This window comes from Heterodontus francisci, chromosome 28 (genome assembly GCF_036365525.1).
Source record: "Heterodontus francisci isolate sHetFra1 chromosome 28, sHetFra1.hap1, whole genome shotgun sequence".
Lineage (NCBI taxonomy): Eukaryota > Metazoa > Chordata > Chondrichthyes > Heterodontiformes > Heterodontidae > Heterodontus > Heterodontus francisci.
This window is the reverse complement of record NC_090398.1, coordinates 29,386,183-29,406,862: the sequence shown is the minus strand read 5'-3', so window position 1 is coordinate 29,406,862 and position 20,680 is coordinate 29,386,183. Positions and strand designations below refer to the sequence as shown.

General features: G+C 43.0%; 1 protein-coding gene across 1 annotated transcript in view; it reads right to left on the bottom strand.

Moving 5' to 3' along the window:
- Positions 1–3,115: 3,115 nt before the first annotated feature.
- The window catches only part of LOC137345309 (NACHT, LRR and PYD domains-containing protein 3-like), a 70,517-nt gene continuing 52,952 nt past the window's right edge, over positions 3,116–20,680 (bottom strand). Inside the window, exons 7-13 of the mRNA XM_068008807.1 lie at positions 16,527–16,613; positions 14,461–14,631; positions 14,039–14,200; positions 13,606–13,776; positions 13,175–13,345; positions 3,372–3,539; positions 3,116–3,203 (exon numbers count right to left, since the gene is read on the bottom strand). Of these exons, the coding sequence (XP_067864908.1) occupies positions 3,116–3,203; positions 3,372–3,539; positions 13,175–13,345; positions 13,606–13,776; positions 14,039–14,200; positions 14,461–14,631; positions 16,527–16,613 (1,018 nt within the window). The remainder of the gene's footprint in view (positions 3,204–3,371; positions 3,540–13,174; positions 13,346–13,605; positions 13,777–14,038; positions 14,201–14,460; positions 14,632–16,526; positions 16,614–20,680) is intronic.

Here is a 20,680-nt window from a genome sequence, read left to right as displayed (position 1 = left end):
GATTATGACAGGCTTAGATAAGTTAAACAAGGAAAAGCTGTTCCCATTAATAAATGTTACAGGGCTTGGGGACACAGATTGAAAGTTTTGTGCAAAAGATGCCGGGGGAATATGAGGAAACACTTATTTACACAGCGGGTGGTAATGACCTGGAACTCACTGTCCACAAGGGTAGTGGAAGTGGAGACGATCAATGACTTCAAGAGGAAGTTGGATGGTCATCTGAGAGAATTAGACTTGCAGGGCTACGTGGATCGAGCCAGGGAGTGGGACTGACAGCACAGCTCTGTGGAGAGCTGGCATGGACTTGATGGGATGAACGTCCTCATTCTGTGCCGTAAATGAGTCGATGACTGTCTGACTCTGTGGTAACGAACGGAGTGGACGGAGAACCACAGTCTGATATTTTAAGCAGCGACTTACGGACACAAGGTGTATTGTATTTACTTACAGTGCTTACTGTTAAAACCTTGTAATGTATCACCATAACTGCTAGACTAACCTTTTTACATGTGTTAAATTCAACGGTTCAATCCATATCATATTTTAGTTGAATTATTTGAAGTAACACAAAACCCTGAAATGTAAATACTGAACTCAATAAGTGTAAGGTGCGGTGCCCAAGAGATCAGAAAGATTACTCGCCCCTTTGCTGAATGTTTTCAGAGTAATTTAAATAAAGCAGCCAGTTTAACAAGTAATAAAAACAGGAAATACAGGTAACATTCCCCGGCTGAGGCAATACCTGGGATTTCACACTTTGCCTTAGTTTGTCTAGTAAACCGTTTTCAGGGCTGACTAATGGACTGCGTACGAATAGACCAGCTTTAACAATAATAAGAGGCCAATCAACCTGCCGTCTCTTAATTCAATTTACTCACATTTGTTTCTTAACTCTTTCTGCCTTTTTGCTCTCACATATTCTCCCTCTAGCTAATAGTGAACAAATGTGTCTGAAATCAACAATTCGAACAGGTCCGAGACCTTCCGTTGTATAAATCCTCCTGTGGCATAAATGAACAGTATATTAATCTCATCTCTGTGATTATAACAACTCAAACATGACGACTAGGAGTTCATTCAATCCCTCTGTGTCTTAAACCCATTGACCAGCCTTTACACATTGTCTAACTCATCAGTCAGGTCCATCAATATGTTTTCACTTTTCAAATACACCCTCAGCATCCACAGTCGTTTCGGTGAGGATCCAGATTCCCACTTTTCTTATTGGGAGAAGTGCTTCCTGACATCACCCTGATCAGCCTAGATCTGATTGTAACTTTATAACCCTGGTCAATAGTAAACTTCAACAGAGATGCAGTAGAGTGTGAAAACAGGTGACCTGCTGTGTGAGAAGTAAAATATAAACACCTTAGCAGAATCTCAGAGGCTCAGATATAGGTAGTGCCGAGGCAAATTAGCTGGATGTTAAGGCCACATCATTTCTACTTGCTTTTACCAGGCGTTCACATTCGAGCTGATAGGAGTCCGAGTGTGGGAAGTCAGAGATTTTGAGATTCTGACCTGGTTCGGGTGGACAGATCGTTTCCTAATTGGACAATTCAAACAATAGTGAGGTCACGATTGAATGAACTCAGTCTCCAGAGGCTTTTCTATGACCAGAAAATATAAGAAGGGATTCCATGGTCAAAACTCTCTGAAACTATTCTCAAATTTGAAGTTGGTAAGAAGTCCTGAGATGTACTTGTTAAGATAATGCATCATTTAATTCAACATCACACAATAACAATTCTCATCAGTACTGTTACATCATCCAGGAGGCAGTGATACAGAGGTGAAGTTTAATAAAACATTTCCAAGTGGAAGTCATTATACAAATCCAGGTGAGTACAGGTAACAAGTCCGTTCATCGACCCCTCAGTTTCCTCAGGATATTTCACAGGGTCATTGCACCTTTTCACAATCTCATGGTTTGCAGTCTCAGGTGATTCCGTTTGAAAATTCAGTCCTCAGTAAGTTTAGTTTAGAGATACAGCACTGAAACAGGCCCTTTGGCCCACCGAGTTTGTGCTGACCATCAACCACCCATTTATATTAATTCTATACTAAACGCATATTCCTACCACATCCCCACCTGTCCCTATATTTCCCTACCACCTACCTATATTAGGGACAATTTATAATGGCAAATTTACCTACCAACCTGCAAGTCCTTTGGCTGTGGGAGGAAACCGGAGCACCCGGAGAAAACCCATGCAGACACAGGGAGAACTTGCAAACTCCACACAGGCAGTACCCAGAATTGAACCCGGGTCGCTGGAGCTGTGAGGCTGCGGTGCTAATCATTGCGCCACTGTGCCGCCCTCTTAGATCGTTTCCTACTTGGACAATACCGTCTCAGGTGATTCCGTTTGAAAATTCAGTCCACAGTAATTACACAATGTTTAATTTCCATGGTAACACCAGTATCTGCTCCCATGTTGGTGTCACAAACACGTTAAGTTCAGGATCCTTAAACACTACAAATGCTCACCATCACCCAGACAGAACAGTGGGATTCCCGACTGGCACTTTCCCTATTTCTCCTCTCGCAGTGCTGACCCATCCTGGGTGCACCAGTTTCAGGAACCTCCCCAATAGGATACTCCCTCTGGGTGACCCCATACACTGGGTATTGGTATCTATTGGACGGTGGGATCTATCCAAGCTGAACAGAGCCTGTCTCCATCCTGAACACACACAGGTTCACTTCCCAGCAGGGTCACTGGGTACTGATACTGAATGTGAACCCTGGATAATGTAATTCCCAAACCCTGGGATATTGAGTGTAATTACCAGTGTCCCACTGCAGCCCAGACTGAGCCCCACCCTGGACCCTTCCTGTCTGTACATTTCCCCAGTTCCCCATTGCAGAACATTCAGTCCCGGATATCCTGCAGAAGCAGCGCTGTGGGGCCGGGCGGCTGAGTCACGTGACCCTGTTGCTGGGCCTCTGATGTCACAATGGGAGATGACACTCGCTCAGCTCGAACTGGAAACAATGAAACAGCCAATAGGATTTAAACCTGGAGCGCGGCCAATTAAAGGGGAAGGACAGAAAATTGGTGAAAAATGTTCATTTTGAGAGACCAGTGATGTTTACAAACTGAAATATTCACACAAACACATTTAGTCCAGGTCTTCTGCCCTGCAGTGACTTCAGCTGATTCACTCCACTTGAACTGAACTGGTTCCACCTCAACCTGAAACAGATTAAAGATTAAACAGGAAATAAACAGATTTAACAATAGTGTAAATAACAGGGAGACTGGGATTAATATTTTAATAATAATTTGAGATATTACTGATAAGAGTGACTGAATCACATTTATATTTTATTTATTACATTAAACATTAACACAAACACTCACTCGATATGTTTCAGACTCCTGCAGTTCAGTATGAGGCGGCTCAGAGCGGGGACAGATTGGTCTGTGAAGGAGTTTTCTCCCAGGTTCAGAAACGTCAGTGACTGGTTTGTATTGCGAGCAGAAGCGAGATCCTCGGCACAAGAATCTGTGAGTCTGACCCGCTGTACCCTGGGCATCAGGGAGAGAAATAACAGGAATCAGTGTAAATCTCCAGGGTTCATTGATAACACAATTACTAATACGAATAATAATTTACAGCGTTCATTCCGAACACTATTACTAATGCTAAGAATAATTTATACTGTCCTTTTATTATAAACATAATGTCACACAGTCTGGTACTTACTGTTCTACTCTGTAAAGCAGCTGGTGAAGTATAATACTGGAGTTAATCTTTACTCAGTCCTACATATATTTAGAGTTAAACATTACAAGCACACACCTCCTCACTCAACCACACACAGTTTCAATAAGTGTCTCAATGTATCTGCTCAATTGAAACCCCTGTTAATGACGACCGCCCACATATTAAACACCATTAATAGACAATTAACAAATTCCCTTCTTTCTCTTTAAATAAAATTAATTGATATGCACAAAGAAAATGTCAGCAAAAAATCAAATCAAAAACCTCCATATTCTGTACAAAACATTACATTTTTATATTTATATTTAGAGATACAGCACTGAAACAGGCCCTTCGGCCCACCGAGTCTGTGCCGACCATCAACCAACCATTTATACTAATCCTACACTAACCCTATATTCCTACCACATCCCCACATGTCCTTATTTTCCCCGACCACCTACCTATGCTAGGAGCAATTTATAATGGCCAATTTACCTATCAACCTACAAGTCTTTGGTGGTGGGAGGAAACCGGAGTGCCCGGCGAAAACCCACGCAAACACAGGGAGAACTTGCAAACTAAACACAGACAGTACCCTGGTCGCTGGAGCTGTGAGGCTGTGGTGCTAACCACTGCGCCACTGTGCCGCTCATTGCGAGACCCCTCCTCAAGGACCACTAACAATTTCTTCACACAAGAATTTCCTTTTGTAAAACAATCAGACAGTTGATGACTTGTATCTACCCATTTAATTTTAGAGATTTTCTTTCTCTCTGGCATTTCTCTCAAGCCAGCAAGGTCGACTCTGTAACCTTTTCTGACACTTTTAGTAGAATGTGCATCAGCCAACAATGAACAATTATCTACTTAACATTCAATGAGTATGTGATCTTCAGTAAACCCCTTGTATAGAATCTCACTTACAATATTTGACATACAATCCCATATCCACTGTTTCCACAAGGGCTGGTGTGTCAATCAGCGGAAGTACTTTTAATAATCCTTTTTATTTTCTGAGCTTCCCAAGCTGAAGGACAGTATCTCCCATTTTCACCCATCAGTAATATTATGAAACTAGCTGCACTAGAATACCCATCAGGAAGATTAGCATGTGAACCATCGCTAAAAATGACTAGTTTCATGTTCTTTGGGTCACCTCGGGATGGGAACTTAAACACACATTTCTCCAGATTTAATCAATTTAATTATAGAGTGTTTTAAGGGTAAATAAAACATTCTCGACTTTAGGATGTTTCATTGTAGCACTTCACTCCAACACATAAAAACTAGTCTCTGGTCTCATCTGAGTGTCTAAACAGTTCAACTGACCAATCAAGCTTCACAATTGTTCTGTCTCTTCTTCAGATATAACATCATCTTTCTGTGATGTCCGAGTACGATTAACTGGGAGGGGAGTAACACCCACTAAATAGGATTGTTGATTCAAAATTATTTCAGAGCTACTCTGCTTAACAACTAAACCAATATATTTAAAAGTTCCACAAGCCTGACTCTCGATTTTAAATTCTAATCTAATCTTTTTAATAATACCTTTCTCAAATTCAGCAGTATCACCACATCAGAAATCAACATGTATCATAAAGATGTCTGAAAGTTTCCCTTTATGATACCAATAAAACATTGTGGGATCTGTTTTTAGTTGAACACAATGTATTTCAGCAAAACAGATCTCACTGTAAAATACCACACACTGGAAGTATCATCCAGGCCACACGTGCCTTTGTTTAGTTTTCATAGTTTCCCTTCTGCATCCACTGTCTCTTTGGGAAGTTTCAGAAACTCAGCTCTCTGAAAGGTATCGCCCTGCAGAAATGCAGCTTTCAGGTCAATTGATCTACACTCCCATGAATATGTGACCAAAAGAGCTAAAAGGATTTTCAACATTACTTTTCCAGCTGTAGGAGAGCCCATTCCAACATCTGTATCACCCAGTCATTCTTCAAAACCCCGAGCAACCAGCCTGGCTTTAGCCTAATAAGACCCATCTACAAGGATCTTTTCAGTACAAATCCACCTATGTGACAAGGCAGCTTGTCCTTGATCTGGTATCACAGAGTCAACTCCAACTATCTAATTTCCTTTGTTTTGCTTCTCTTAATAGTTTGTCCTCATGTTTATTGGCAGTCACTAAAATTTCACAATCATGAGGACTTCTGCTTCTAGTTCTGTTCAGAGACTGTTCTGTGACTTGAATTTCATTGTGTAATCTATTTAAGTTACAGCCTCTACCTGCACTTTTATGTCTGTCGGGATGATTACTGTGAGATCTCCCTCTTACACTATCGAGGCTCATTCTCCGGTATCTGACTTTTTTCTGATACAAGAGTCACCTCCAGATCCACTATCAGAACGTGCACTGTGCTTTCATACCCTCCACTCTTTCATCCCATTCTACCAGTTCACAGACCTCACTTCTTGACCATCATCCTGTACATTAAACAATATTTAAATTTACCAGTAGCTTTTCCTGCACGTCCCACAATTGTCATATTCCTGCATTAACTTGACCCCTCTGGAATATGTGTCACCCAAGTTTCTGAGCAATTGGTCTTTGGATGTGATAGCTCTGTTCTGTGTGTCATGATCACTCACAGTACCACTAACCAGCCCTTGATCTACTGTTTTACTGGTCCTCAGGACTCTCATTACAAAACACACGAACATTTGAGGTACAAGGTGCCTCGTTTACTTCTATCGGCTGCTCAGAATCCAAGATATAATTAATCCTGATTAATCGTGAGGAATGAACCTGAACAGTTTGATATGTTTGATCAGGACTGTTTTACCATCATGGCCTATTACTTTACCCAGGCCTTTCCGTTCCCTATGACCCTCTCTTTTATAATAGAGCAAATCTGCTGAATTAAATTCTATCTCAGATGGTCTTATATGATGCCTCAGAGCTCTCTGAATGTTCCACAAGACCTCAGAATTGATGAAAGCCCATTGTCACACATGTAAAATATTCAAATGTGTTGTAAAAATTGAACTAATTGTAGTGCCTTCTGGAGCAGGAGGACTATCACACAGTTCAGGAAGTAATTGTGAATATTCCCTATCGGCCAATTGACAGGGACTAAACCCTCCAACCATCTGGAGTGAATTCTTTATATGAACCTTCAATGCTCGGCCGATTGTCAACTTGCAGTCTGGTTGATCAGCTAAGATTTTATGCAGCATTTCATCAATCACCACATCATTCCTGTCACAGAGTCCATTACTGAAAAGACTTTCAGCTGCTGTATTCATGACCAGAATGTTCATGTTTTCAAACATGTCATTGAACTCATCATTGGCAAATTCCCTCCACGATCAATTAGAAACTTTGCTCGTGCCCCAAGTCTGATCCCTATCCATTTCTCCATGATTTTATCTATAATCACCCTTTTGTCCTTACTCAATTTTATTGCAGAAACACTAAGTCTGGTGGCCAGGTCTATAAAATGTAGGATGAAAATATTTCTTTCTTTGATCCACGCAATGACCTTGTTATAGCCGCGTGCCAATGGAAGGTTTACAATAGGACGTGGCAGCATCCTCCAATACTTTTTACATATTTCACACTTGACTAATCTCTTCTATTAGCCTTATACACTCTTCAACTGTACCTGTATCTTTTAGCAGGGTTTTAAACCTCTGACAAGCAGGGTTAGCAAATTGTCTATATTACTTCAAGCCAACTTGCCTTTCTACTCTCTGATTCTTCTCAACTGATGTCATTAATATTTGTCTAATACTCTGATAAGAAACAACAGGTTTTGTTAAGGGGACACAATAATGTCCTGATTGGGAAAACTGCAAATCCACTGACTTTCCAAAAGTAACTGCCTTATCACACTCCATGTCAAGTTTCATTTGTGCCTCTTTGATAGAAGGTTTACTCAACCACATAGATATCTCACTGGAGACATCAGTACTGATAACATGGCTTACTCCAGCTATTTTGTATGGAATTATGACTCTCCTTAGTGACCTTAATGCTCATCATCACGAAACTGAAACAAGTAGTACTTTTATACTTTTTAACGGTGCATCAATCCTCATTACTTAGTGAATCTAAATGACATTTTAACCAATCTGTTCAGCAAACTGTTGAAGTGCAAGCACTACTAGCACAACACAGTTAAACAAGTCTGTGAATGACATATTCAATATTGGACTAAAACTCCTTGTGACTTGTACAATTTGTTTGGACTCATCCACGTCTTCATCTTCTGCCTCAGAATCTTCATTCCCGTGAGTCATTTCGAGGACTCTGCCGCTATGCTTTGTGCAGTTCATGGCATAATGGGATTTGCAGCCACACCTGATGCACCTATTAACTGCTCCTTGGCCTTTGCTGGGTTTCAGTCGCCTATTATTGCGGTTCTAATTTTGTATTCGCAATAATAGCCAGATCTACTAAAGGTGCTTTCATCCTCATTCTGACTGTCCATAACCATTCCATTGTACTTACACCTGCTTCCAGGATCTGGTCCATTTCTAAATCTGGCAATTATTGTGTCTTTTATTCTTTGTGTTACTGCGGAATGTCCCGTTTGCTCCACCAAGGCCCCAGGAATCTTTTCAAGAGAGCAGACATCTGATCCAACAGGGAGTCTCTCTCTCTGAGAACTGAAAACCAGTTAGAACCTGGAGCATGTCCCTTTGCTACACTTTGGCACAATCCAGCAATTTAAGTGCTAGCATTGAACCAGGGATCTCTAAAGTGAATTTTGTCAATCTTTATACAGTCTGTTAAAGTACATGATATATTCTTCCTTTGACTAAACATCTGTCTTCCAAAACGTATCAAACTCTGACCATGCCTCAAAGGTATTTAATAGATCACGTTACTTGTTTATTTCATCCAAGAACTCTAAAAGAAGATCCAAACCAAATCAGTTTTTCACTGATGGGGAGGCAGCTCACAAAGCATTTTACTTCTGGTCCGAAGCAATGCCAAGGCCATACCTTGTTTCCTTTCTCATCGGGACACAACCCATGTCCACATATCCACTTCATTCTTTATACTTATTTGTGCCATGAGATGTGGGCGTCGCTGGAAAGACCAGCATTTGTTGCCCATCCCTAATTGCCCTTGGGAAGGTGGTGGTGATCTGCCTTCTTGAACCTCTGCAGTCTATCTGGTGCAGGTACATCCACAGTGCTGTTAGAGAGGGAATTCCAGGATCTCGATCTAGTTGTCAGTGAAGGAACGGCGATATATTCCCAAGTCAGGATGGTGTGTTACTTGGAGGAAAACTTGCAGATGGTGGTGTTCCCACACGTCTGCAGCCCTTTTCCTTCTAGGTGGAAGAGTTTACAGGTTTGGAAGGTGTTGTTAAAGGAGACAAGGTGAGTTGTTGCAGTGTATCTTGCATCTGGTACATTCTGCTGCCTCTGTCCGTCCCTGGTGGAGGTAGTGAATGTTTAAGGTAGTGCATGGGTGTTATCAAGTGGGCTGCTTTATCCTGGATGATGTTGAGCTTTCTGAGTGTTGTTGGAGCTGCACTGATCCAGGCAAGTAGTGTGTATTCAATCACACTCTTGACTTGTGCCTTGTCGATAGTGGGCAGGCTTTGTGGAGTCGGGAGGTGGACTACTCGCTGCAGAATTTCCAGCCACTGACCTGCTCTTGTAGACACAGTATTTATACGTCTGCTCCAGTTCAGTTTCTGGTCAAAGGTAACCCCCAGGATGTTGATAGTGGGGGATCCATTGATCTATATGCTGTTGAATGTCAAGGGCAAATGGTTAGATTCTTTTTTGTTGGTGATGGGCATTGTCTGGCACACTTGTTTGGCATGAATGCTACTTAGCACTTACCAGCCCAAGCCTGGATGTTGTCCAGGTCTTGACTCTTTGGGAAGTAGACTGCTTCAATATCTGAGGAGTTGAGAATGGTAGATGGAGTACAATGTCAGGAAGTGCAAAGTTATTCACTTTGGTAGTAAGAATAGAAAAACAGAGTGCTTTTTAAAAGGTCTACATCTTGTAAGTGTTGGTGTTCAAAGAGACTTGGGTGTGCTTCAATGCAGGAAGTTAGCACGCAGGTACAGCAAGCAATTCGGAAAGCAAATGACATGTTGGCCTTTATTGCAAGGGGATTGGAGGACAGGAATAAAGAAGTCTTGCTACAATTGTACAGGGTTTTGGTGAGACCACATCTGGAGTGCTGTGTACAGTTTTAGTCTCCACATTTAAGAAAGGATATACTTGCATTGGAGGCGATACAGCAAAGGTTTACCAGATTGGACCCTGGGATGAGGGGGTTGTCCTATGATGGGAAGCTAAGTAAATTGGGCCCATACTCTCTGTAGTTTAGAAGAATGAGAGGTGATGTCATAGAAACATACAAAATTCTGAAGGGACTTAGTAGACACAGATATTGTTTCCCCTGTTTGGGGAATCGAAAACACTGGGCACAGTCTCAGGATTAGCTGCCAAACATTTAGGACTGAGATGAGGAAAAATTACTTCACTCAAAGGGTTAAGAATCTTTGGAATTCTCTATTCCAGAGTGTTTTGGATGCTCTATTGTTGAATACATTTAAGGCTGGGATAGACAGATTTTTGGACTCTCAGGGTATCAAGGGATATAGCGAGCGGGTGGGAAAGTGAAGTCGAAGCCTAAGATTAGCCATAATCGTACTGAATGGTGCAGCAGGCTCGATGGTCCATATGGTCTACTCCTGCTCCAATTTCTTGTGTTTTTGTGGCACTGTACACTGTACAATCATTACTAAACATCCTCACTTCTGACTTTATGATGGAAGGAAGATCACTAATGAAGCAGCTCAAGATGTTTGAGCCGAGGACACTACTCTGAGGAACTCCTGCAGTGATGTCCTGGAACTGAGATTAATGACGTCCAACAACTGCAACTAAAGCCTGGCGCGGGTATAAAATTAAAACCCGATCTGGGCCCAACCTGACCACAGCCAACCCGTATCTGACTCGAGCTCAAACCCTTTAATTTTTTTCGCGCCCAACCTGACCCTACATGCATCGCCTTTATCTATTTCAGCAGCAGGCTGTCCCTGCAGCTGGAGTTATGGAGAATCATTGGTAAACTTGGCCCCATGACTTCCCGGAAGCAATGTCCAGCTCAATCCAACTGAGCCCGAATGCTGGACTCGGAATTTCCACCATACCTGACCGGAACCCAACACATGTAGTCGGATCAAGTCGGGTTTGGGTCGGGTAGCCAGGCTTTAACCACAACCATCTTCCGTACGAGGTGTGGCTCCAATGTTCTGAAGGTGCTTCCATTGTTAAAATATTTTTTGAGGACTCATATTCAAAAGTCTATGGAAATATCTGAGGAAATGCTTGACTTGCTTTTTAAAAAAGGGTCATTGGAAAGACACTTGAGACCTTGTTTAAAAAAAAACACTTACTGGAAGTCACATGTCTTAAGCTAGGTAAACAGCAAAGGCCTCACTGACTATTGGAGTTGATTACAGAGAAGTCACATGTTTTCGCGATGTCAGTCTCAACAGGGTTTGCTGAATGCTAGGGCTCAGCGGTGATATTCACTTCTTTAATATTTTACTTGCAAACTTGGTAGTTTTCACAGAAGATTCCATGATTTATGGTAGTCAGGAGTTGGTTTTGTTTAGAACTGTTTGAATGGACAGTTGGGGTGTCAGCCTGCTAAGTGAGAGAGGTCACCAGTTCATCCTATTCCACCTCTTTGAGAACTCTGAGAATCCAGTGTGAGAACTGGAGAAACTGATGCAGCATTTCTCCTGAGAAGTTTCTGCAAGACTTTCTCTTCACATCTCCTGAATGAACTGCTTCTGAAAAGATCCTAGTGACAACTGCATGTGACCAGTGACACCCGTCTCCATGGATCCAGACCAACTAGAATGCTCCATATCTTATCCTTTTTCTCCAAGAAGTAACAGGTACTTGGCCAAAGTTTTTTTTTTGTTTTTTTTGTAAAGTTGATCTCGCAGAGAAAGCATCTTTGTTTTTCCTTTAACTGGTGCGTTTGTGTAGGTGTGTTGGGTTATCTCGAAGGGAATATATTTATACTTCAATATTACAACCTGTGCATTAATAAGTGTTGCATATTTATGAAATGAGTCTTGTTTTATAATAAATTAATAATTTTGTTGATTATTAAAGAAACTTTGTTGGCAAATTTTTATTTAGAAACGAAAATAGATGAAGTATATAATTGGCTGTATCGGTAACTGGGTAAAACATTTACCCAGTAAATGTGCAGAAGTGGAACTAGAGAAAGACAGTGCACTCCTCCATCCCCGGTCATAACACCAACCAATGAAGCGTTTTCCCCCTGATTCCCACTAACTTCAATTTGCCTCGGGCTCCTTGATTTCCCACTCAGTCAAATGCTGCCTCGATATCAAGAGCAATCACTTTCACCACACCTGGTCATATGGTTCAGATTCCGAGAACATCAGAGGGTAATCAAAGCCCAACAATTTACACTTGCTTTCGGCCATTTCTGATCATTGCTGATAGGATTGTAGTTTTTTGTCCGGTTTTTTTTCAGAATCTCTCCTGACAGTGCAGAGCATGTGCAAAGCGATCGCCGACGTTATCATGTGTCTGAACATTTGTCAGCTTACCAGTATGGGTCCATGCACGCGCATTAACGTCACCACGTAATGACGTCAGACGTAATAATGTCCGAGTGTTGCTTCACCCATCAATGGCCATGATCACAATCTCTATGCCTCCAACAGTACCCTGCTCCCTCCCACGATTGGCGCCTCAGTCACCAGTTTTCTTCCCCGCTCTCATCCGCTGTTCTCTCCTGTGCTCGCCTGCTTGTCGCTCTCGATTCTTTGCTGCTCCATCCCACCCCTGCTGCTTCTCTAGGTGATGAGATGGGGAGCGAGCAGCAGGAGGGGACAGCGGGCAGACGGGTGCGGGAGAGAACGGTGAAATGGAGTGGCGAGCATTCGGCAGCAGTGGGTAAGTGGATGTGGGAGGGAGTGGGTAAGAGAAGCGGCCATTGTGGGAGGGAGTGCTGTATTGTTGCGGAACGGGTGGAGGCGGTGATTGCGGCCTTTGAAGGGTGAGGGGGTTTGGGTTCAACTGATTTTTTTACAGGCAGCTGCCTGAGACGTCGCAGACAGTGACGTTTCAGTCCGTGAGGCTGCATTTGCATGTGGCCATACTGCGACACCTAGTGGTTGCGTTGTCAGCAATCGCAGCCTTTTTTCATCGCCTTGGACCTTCATCTTGAGGCGACCATTCTCTGTTACCATATTCTACTCTGGAAAGCCAGTTGGTGAAGAAGATTACTGGAGTTAATCTTTACTCAGTCTTACATTAATTTACAGAGTTAAGCATTACACACATACACCTCCTCACTCAACCACACCACAGTATTTATAAGTTTCCAAGTGAAACCCCAGTTAATGCCCACTACCTTCACACAAGTAAACACAATTGATATACAATTAGCACTTACTCCAGTCTCTGTATTTTACAGTCTGGGTTCCTCAGAGCCTCAGACAGTAGTTTCACTCCTGAATCTCCCAGTTTATTATAACTCAGGTTCAGAAACGTCAGTGACCGGTTTGTACTGAGAGTGGAAGCGAGATCCTCGATGCAAGAAGCTGTGAGTGCGTTACTGGAAAGCCTGGATCAGAGAGAGAGAAATACCAGGAATCACAGAAAATTCCATGGCTTATTAAGAACACCATTGCTGATACTAATAACAACGTTTATTGATGACACAATTATTGATACTAATAATAATGTGCAGTGTTAGACATCCAGTTATTATAGACACAATCTCTCACAGTCTGGTACTTACTCCAGTGTCTGTATTTTACAGTCTGGGTTAATGCTCACCATCTGAATACAATTAAACATAATTAATATATAATTAGCACTCACTGCAGTTCCTGTATTTTACAGTCCGGGTTCCTCAGAGCTGCAGACAGTAGTTTCACTCCTGAATCTCCCAGTTTATTACAACTCAGGTTCAGATCCATCAGTGACCAGTTTTTATTCACAGCGAAGGCGAGATCTTCGATACAAGACGCTGTGAGTTCGTTATTGGAAAGCCTGGATCAGAGAAAGAGAGAAATACCAGGAATCACAGCAAATTCTATGGTTTATTAAGAACACCATTACTGATACTAGTAATAATGTTTATTGATAACACTATTATTGATACGATTAATAATGTGCAGTGTTAGACATCCAGTTACTTTGGAAACAATCTCACAGAGTCTGGTGCTTACTCCAGTGTCTGTATTTCACAGTCTGGGTTAATGCCCACCAACTGCAAACGTTTGAACATAACTAATATATAATTAGCACTCACTGCAGCTTCTGTATTTTACAGTTCGGGTTCCTCAGAGCTGCAGACAGTAGTTTCACTCCTGAATCTCCCAGTTTATTATAACTCAGATCCAGAACCTTCAGAGTACTGAGAGCAGAGGCGAGATCCCCGACACAAGAAGCTGTGAGTGCGTTACTGGAAAGCCTGGGATCAGAGAGAGAAATACCAGGAATCATAGTAAATTCACAGTGTTTATTAAGAACACTATTACTGATACTAATAATAATGTTTATTGATAACACTATTATTGATATTAACAATAATGTGCAGTGTTAGACATCCAGTTATTATAGACACAATCTCTCACAGTCTGGTACTTACTCCAGTGTCTGTATTTTACAGTCTGGGTTAATGCCCACCATCTGGATTCAATTAAACATAATTAATATACAATTAGCACTTACCACAGTTTCTGTATTTTACATTCTGGGTTCCTCAAACCTGCAGACAGTAGTTTCACTCCTGAATCTCCCAGTTTATTATAACTCAGGTTCAGATCCGTCAGTGACCGGTTTGCACTGAGAGCAGAGGCGAGATCCTTGACACGAGAATCTGAGTGATTGTTTTTTTCCAGCCTGGAATCAAAGATGGAAAAGTAACAGGAATCAGAGTAAATCCGCATTGTGTATTTATAACACCAATTACTGACACTAGTAATAGCAGTGCTTAGCAATAACACAATTGCTGAAACTGATAATGTACAGTGTTTATTAATAATGCGATTACTGATATTAATTGCCTGTACTGGGACGAGGGAGCAGTACCACAGGACATGCGCGAAGCCAATATCATCACTCTCTATAAAAACAAAGGTGACCGCGGTGGCTGCAACAACTACCGTGGAATCTCCCTGCTCAGCAGAGTGGGGAAAGTCTTCGCTCGAGTCGCTTTAGACAGGCTCCAGAAGCTGGCTGAGCGCATCGACCGTGAGGCACAGTGCAGCTTTTGAGCAGGGATATCAACCATTGACCTGCTGTTCTCCCTTCGTCAGCTACAGGAGAAATGCCGTGAACAACAGATGCCCCTCTACGTTGCGTTCATTGATCTCACCAAAGCCTTTGACCTCGTCAGCAGACGTGATCTCTTTAGACTACTAGAAAAGATCGGATGTCCACCGAAGCCACGAAATATCATCACCTCATTCCATGACAATGTGAAAGGCACAATTCAGCATAGCGGCGCCTCATCAGACCGCTTTCCTATCCTGAGTGGCGTGAAAGAGGGCTGCGTTCTCGCACTTACACTGTTTGGGATTTTCTTCTCCCTGCTGCTCTCACACGCGTTCAAGTCTTCAGAAGACGAAATTTTCCTCCACACAAGATCAGGGAGCAGGTTGTTCAACCTTGCCCGTCTAAGAGCGAAGACCAAAGTAAGGAAAGTCCTCATCAGGGAACTCCTCTTTGCTGACGATGCTGCATTAACATCTCACACTGAAGAGTGTCTGCAGAGTCTCATCAATAGGTTTGCAGCTGCCTGCAACGAATTTGGCTTAACCATCAGTTTCAAGAAAACGAACATCATGGGACAGGACGTCAGAAATGCTCCATCCATCAATATCGGCAACCACCCTCTGGAAGTGGTTCAAGAGTTCACCTACCTCGGCTCAACTATCACCAGTAACCTGTCTCTCGATGCAGAAGTCAACAAGCGCATGGGAAAGGCTTCCTCTGCTATGTCCAGACTGGCCAAGAGAGTGTGGGAAAATGGCGCACTGACACGGAATACAAAAGTCCGAGTGTATCAAGGCTGTGTCCTCAGTACCTTGCTCTATGGCAGCGAGGCCTGGACAACGTATGTCAGCCAAGAGCGACGTCTCAATTCATTCTATCTTCACTGCCTCCGGAGAATACTTGGTATCAGGTAGCAGGACCGTATCTCCAACACAGAAGTCCTCGAGGCGGCCAACATCCCCAGCTTATGCACCCGACTGAGTCAGCGGCGCTTGAGATGGCTTGGCCATGTGAGCCGCATGGAAGATGGCAGAATCCCCAAGGACACATTGTACAGCGAGCTCGCCACAGGTATCAGACGCACCGGCCGTCCATGTCTCCACTTTAAAGACGTCTGCAAACGCGACTTGAAGTCCTGTGACATCGATCACAAGTCGTGGGAGTCAGTTGCCAGTGATCGCCAGAGCTGGCGAGCAGCCATAAAGGTGGGGCTAAATTGTGGCGAGTCGAACAGACTTAGCAGTTGGCAGGAAAAAAGTCAGAAGCGCAAGGGGAGAGCCAACTGCGTAACAGCCCTGTCAACCAATTTTATCTGCAGCACCTGTGGAAGAGTCTGCCACTCTAGAATTGGCCTTTCTAGCCACTCCAGGCTCTGCTCCACAAACCACTGATCACCTCCAGGTGCTTATCCATTGTCTCTCAAGACAAGGAGGCCAAAGACAGATGAAGAAGATATTAATAATATACAGTGTCAGCTGCCCAGTTATTATCAATGCAATCTCACACAGTCTGGTACTTACCCCAGTTTCTGTATTTTACAGGCCGGGTTCCTCAGAGCCTCAGACAGTAGTTTCACTCCTGAATCTCCCAGATTATTGCGACCCAGTCTAAACACAAACAGACAGAGAGTGAGAAACAAACTGAATCAAACCCTGGACCTGATACAATTCACTTTCTGTTGAATGTTACAGGAAACACTGAAAAAGACTTGAGGAAATTAACAACCAGATTTTCCCATCACTGACAATGAATCTCACACTGTAGATTGCAAGTTCTCCCTGTGCCTGCGTGGGTTTCCTCCGGGTGCTCCGGTTTCCTCCCACAAGCCAAAAGACTTGCAGGTTGATAGGTAAATTGGCCATTATAAATTGTCACTAGTATAGGTAGGTGGTAGGGAAATATAGGGACAGGTGGGGATGTGGTAGGAATATGGGATTAGTGTAGGATTAGTATAAATGGGTGGTTGATGGTCGGCACAGACTCGGTGGGCCGAAGGGCCTGTTTCAGTGCTGTATCTCTAATCTAATCTAAAACTCCTCATATATTCAGGAGCTGTCAATAAACATCAAAGAGGGAAGTAACAGGACAGAAGGTAGATGATTGGTTGGTGAGTATTACAGTGTGTTTTTGTCTCTCTGAGTGACAGCGTTTGGATAGAGTATTACTTGGGGAAATAAATCTATTACTTTGTTAATTAATTGATGTATCTAATTAATTTAATACATTTATTAATTGTTTTAAAAGACCTAATTACATTTATTCAGGTTATCAATAAGCAAATTAATGATAAAAGACTAGAGATGACAGGGCAGGCTACGTGTTGGGACTGTCGGATGTGGGAGTTTGTGGATAGTGAGACTGTCCCACATTCCCACACCAGCAGGAAATGTCTCCGTCTTCAGTCATTCCAGCTCAGATTCAATGGGCTGGCATGTGAGTTAGAGACATTCCCAAACATAAGGGAGGGGGAGGAATGTCTTCAAGTTTTATCCAGAACACAGTCACAGCTCAGAGAAAATCACAGGTTCAAGAAGAGGGTGTAACCATTAGGGAGCAGCATGGTGAGGACTGAGGAGAGATTGAGAAGGAGGTCCCTCAAACACAGGTCTTGTCCAAAAGGTACCATGTACTTGTTACCTGTGAGGACAAGGAGAAAGACTGTGGGGAGGACAGTCACAATGTAGACCAAGGTACTGTGGCTCAGAAGACTGTCCAAGAGGGAAAGAGCAGAATAGAATGTGGTAGTGATAAGGGTTTCTATAATTAGAGGGATGGATAGTGTCCTCTGCAGCCATGAATGAGAATCCTGTCGGGTGCGTTGTCTACAAGGTGCCAGGGTAAGGGATATCTTATGGTGGCAGGAGAGCAATTTGGAAGAGGAGGCAATAATCCAGTTGTCGTTGTCGGTGTCAGAACAAACAACATATGTGGGAACCGGGAGGAGATCCTGCTGAGGGAATATCAGGTGTTCAGAGCTAAATTAAAAAGCAGGACCTCAAGGGACAAACTGGCTGGCTGCAACGAATTTGGCCTGACCATCAGTCTCAAGAAAACGAACATCATGGGGCAGGACATCAGAAATGCCCCATCCATAAATATTGGCGACCATGCTCTGGAAGTGGTTCAAGAGTTTGCCTACTGAGGCTCAACTATCACCAGCAACCTGTCTCTCGATGCAGAAATCAACAAGCGCATGGGAAAGGCTTCCACTGCTACGTCCAGACTGGCCAAGAGAGTGTGGGAAAATGGCGCACTGACATGGAACACAAAAGTCCGAGTGTATCAAGCCTGTGTCCTCAGTACCTTTCTCGACGTTAGCGAGGCCTGGACAACGTATGTCAGCCAAGAGTGATGTTTCATTTCATTCTATCTTCGCTGCCTCCGGAATATCCTTGACATCAGGTGGCAGGGCCGTATCTCCAACACAGAAATCCTCGAGGTGGCCAACATCCCCAGCTTAGACACCCTACTGAGCCAGCGGCGCTTGAGATGGCTTGGCCATGTGAGCTGCATGGAAGATGGCAGGATCCCCAAGAACACACTGTAAAGCGAGCTCGCCACTGGTATCAGATCCACCGGCCGTCCATGTCTCCTCTTTAAAGGCATCTGCAAACGCGACATGAAGTCCTGTGACATTGATCACAAGTTGTGGGAGTCAGTTGCCAGTGATCACCAGAGCTGGCGGGCAGCCATAAAGGCGGGGCTAAAGTGTGGCGAGTCGAAGAGACTTAGCAGTTGGCAGGAACAAAGACAGAAGCGCAAGGGGAGAGCCAACTGTGTAACAGCCTCGACAACCGATTTTATTTGCAGCACCTGTGGAAGAGTCTGTCACTCTAGAATTGGCCTTTGTAGCCACTCCAGGCGCTGCTTCACAAACCACTGACCACCTCCAGGCGCTTACCCATTGTCTCTCAAGACAAGAAGGCCAAAGAAGAAGAAGTAGAGTGCCAGAAGACTGGCTGATAGCTAACATTATACCTATATTTAAGAAAGGAGATAGAACATGTACAGGGAACTATAGACCAGTTGGCTTAACATCAGTGGTAAGAAAAATAATGGAATCCCGATTAAAGGTGGGAATAGAAGAATATCGAGAAACCAAAGATATAATAATGAATAGTCAGCATTGATTTGAAGTGAAAGTCTTGCTTAAGCAACCTTGTTGAATTTTTTGAAGAGGTGACAGAGAAAGTAGACAATGCTAATGCAGTAGATGCAATTTATCCCGATTTTCAAAAAGTCTTCGATAAAGTACCACAGAACAGACTAATGAATAAGGTCAGAGATTGCAGGATCAGGGAACAAGCAGAATGGACAGCCAGCTGGCTTCAAAACAGAAAGCAGGTTGTGGGATAAAGAGTAGTTACTCAGAATGGCAGAAGGTGGAAAGTGGTGTTCCACAAGGATCAGTGCTGGGATCACTGTTTTACAATTTATATTAATGATTTAGACTTTGGAATCAAAAACACAATTTCTAAATCTTCAGATGGCACCAAACTTGGGGTTGGGGGGATAGTTAATCTGAGGAGGATAGCAACAAATTACATGAAGATGTTCACAAACTTGCAGAATGGACATGTAATTGACAAATTAATATCAACATAGATAAATGTGAGGTATTACATCTTGGAAAGAAAAGTAAAGAGGTTACATATTACTTACAAAATAAGAATCTAAATGGGACAGATGAGGTAAGGGATCTGGGAGTACAAATACACAAATCACTAAAAGTAGTTACACAGGTTAACAGTCAACCAAGCACTAAGGTTTATTCCTAGGGGGTAGAATTGAAAAGTATAGAAGTTATGCTAAACTTGTGTCAAACCCTGGTTGGACCACACCTGGAATACTGCATACAATTCTGTTCATCATATCATAAAAAAGATATGGAGGCACTGGAGAGGGTGAAAAATATTTACAAGGATGATACCAGAAATGTAGGGAATACCGATCCGGAGGGAATGAACAGGCTGGTCTCTATTTTCTAAATCAAGAGCAGGCTGAGGGGTGACCTAATAGAGGTGTTTAGAAGTATGAAAGGTTTTGATAGAGGAGACACAGAGAGAATGGTTCCACTTGTGGGGAAAAGCAAAACTAGAGGCCATCAATATAAGATAGTCACCCACAAATCAAACAGTGAATTCAGATTGGTCAGTCCTGCATGATGTGTTACCTCCCTGGTGCTAGGGTAAAGGACATCATGGAGAACATTCTGCTGTGCGAACGGGGTATACATCGGTACCAATGACATAGAGAGGGCAGGTATTGAGGTCCTACAGTCTGATTTTCAGGAGCTAGGGAGGGAGTTAAAAAGTAGAACATCAAAGGTAGGAATCTCTGGATTACTCCCAGTGCCACACACCAGTGAGAGTAGAAACAGGAAGATAGGGAGGATCAATGTGTGGCTTGAGACATGATGCAAGAGGGCTTCAGATTATTGGGATATTGGGATCTGGGGCAGGAGACATCTATTAAAAAGTAAAAGCAAGATACTGCGGATGCTAGAAATCTGAAACAAAAACAAGAAATGCTGGAATCACTCAGCAGGTCTGGCAGCATCTGTGGAAAGAGAAGCAGAGTTAACGTTTCGGGTCAGTGACCCTTCTTCGGAACTGACAAATATTAGAAAAGTCACTGATTATAAGCAAGTGAGGTGGGGGTGGGGAAAGAGATA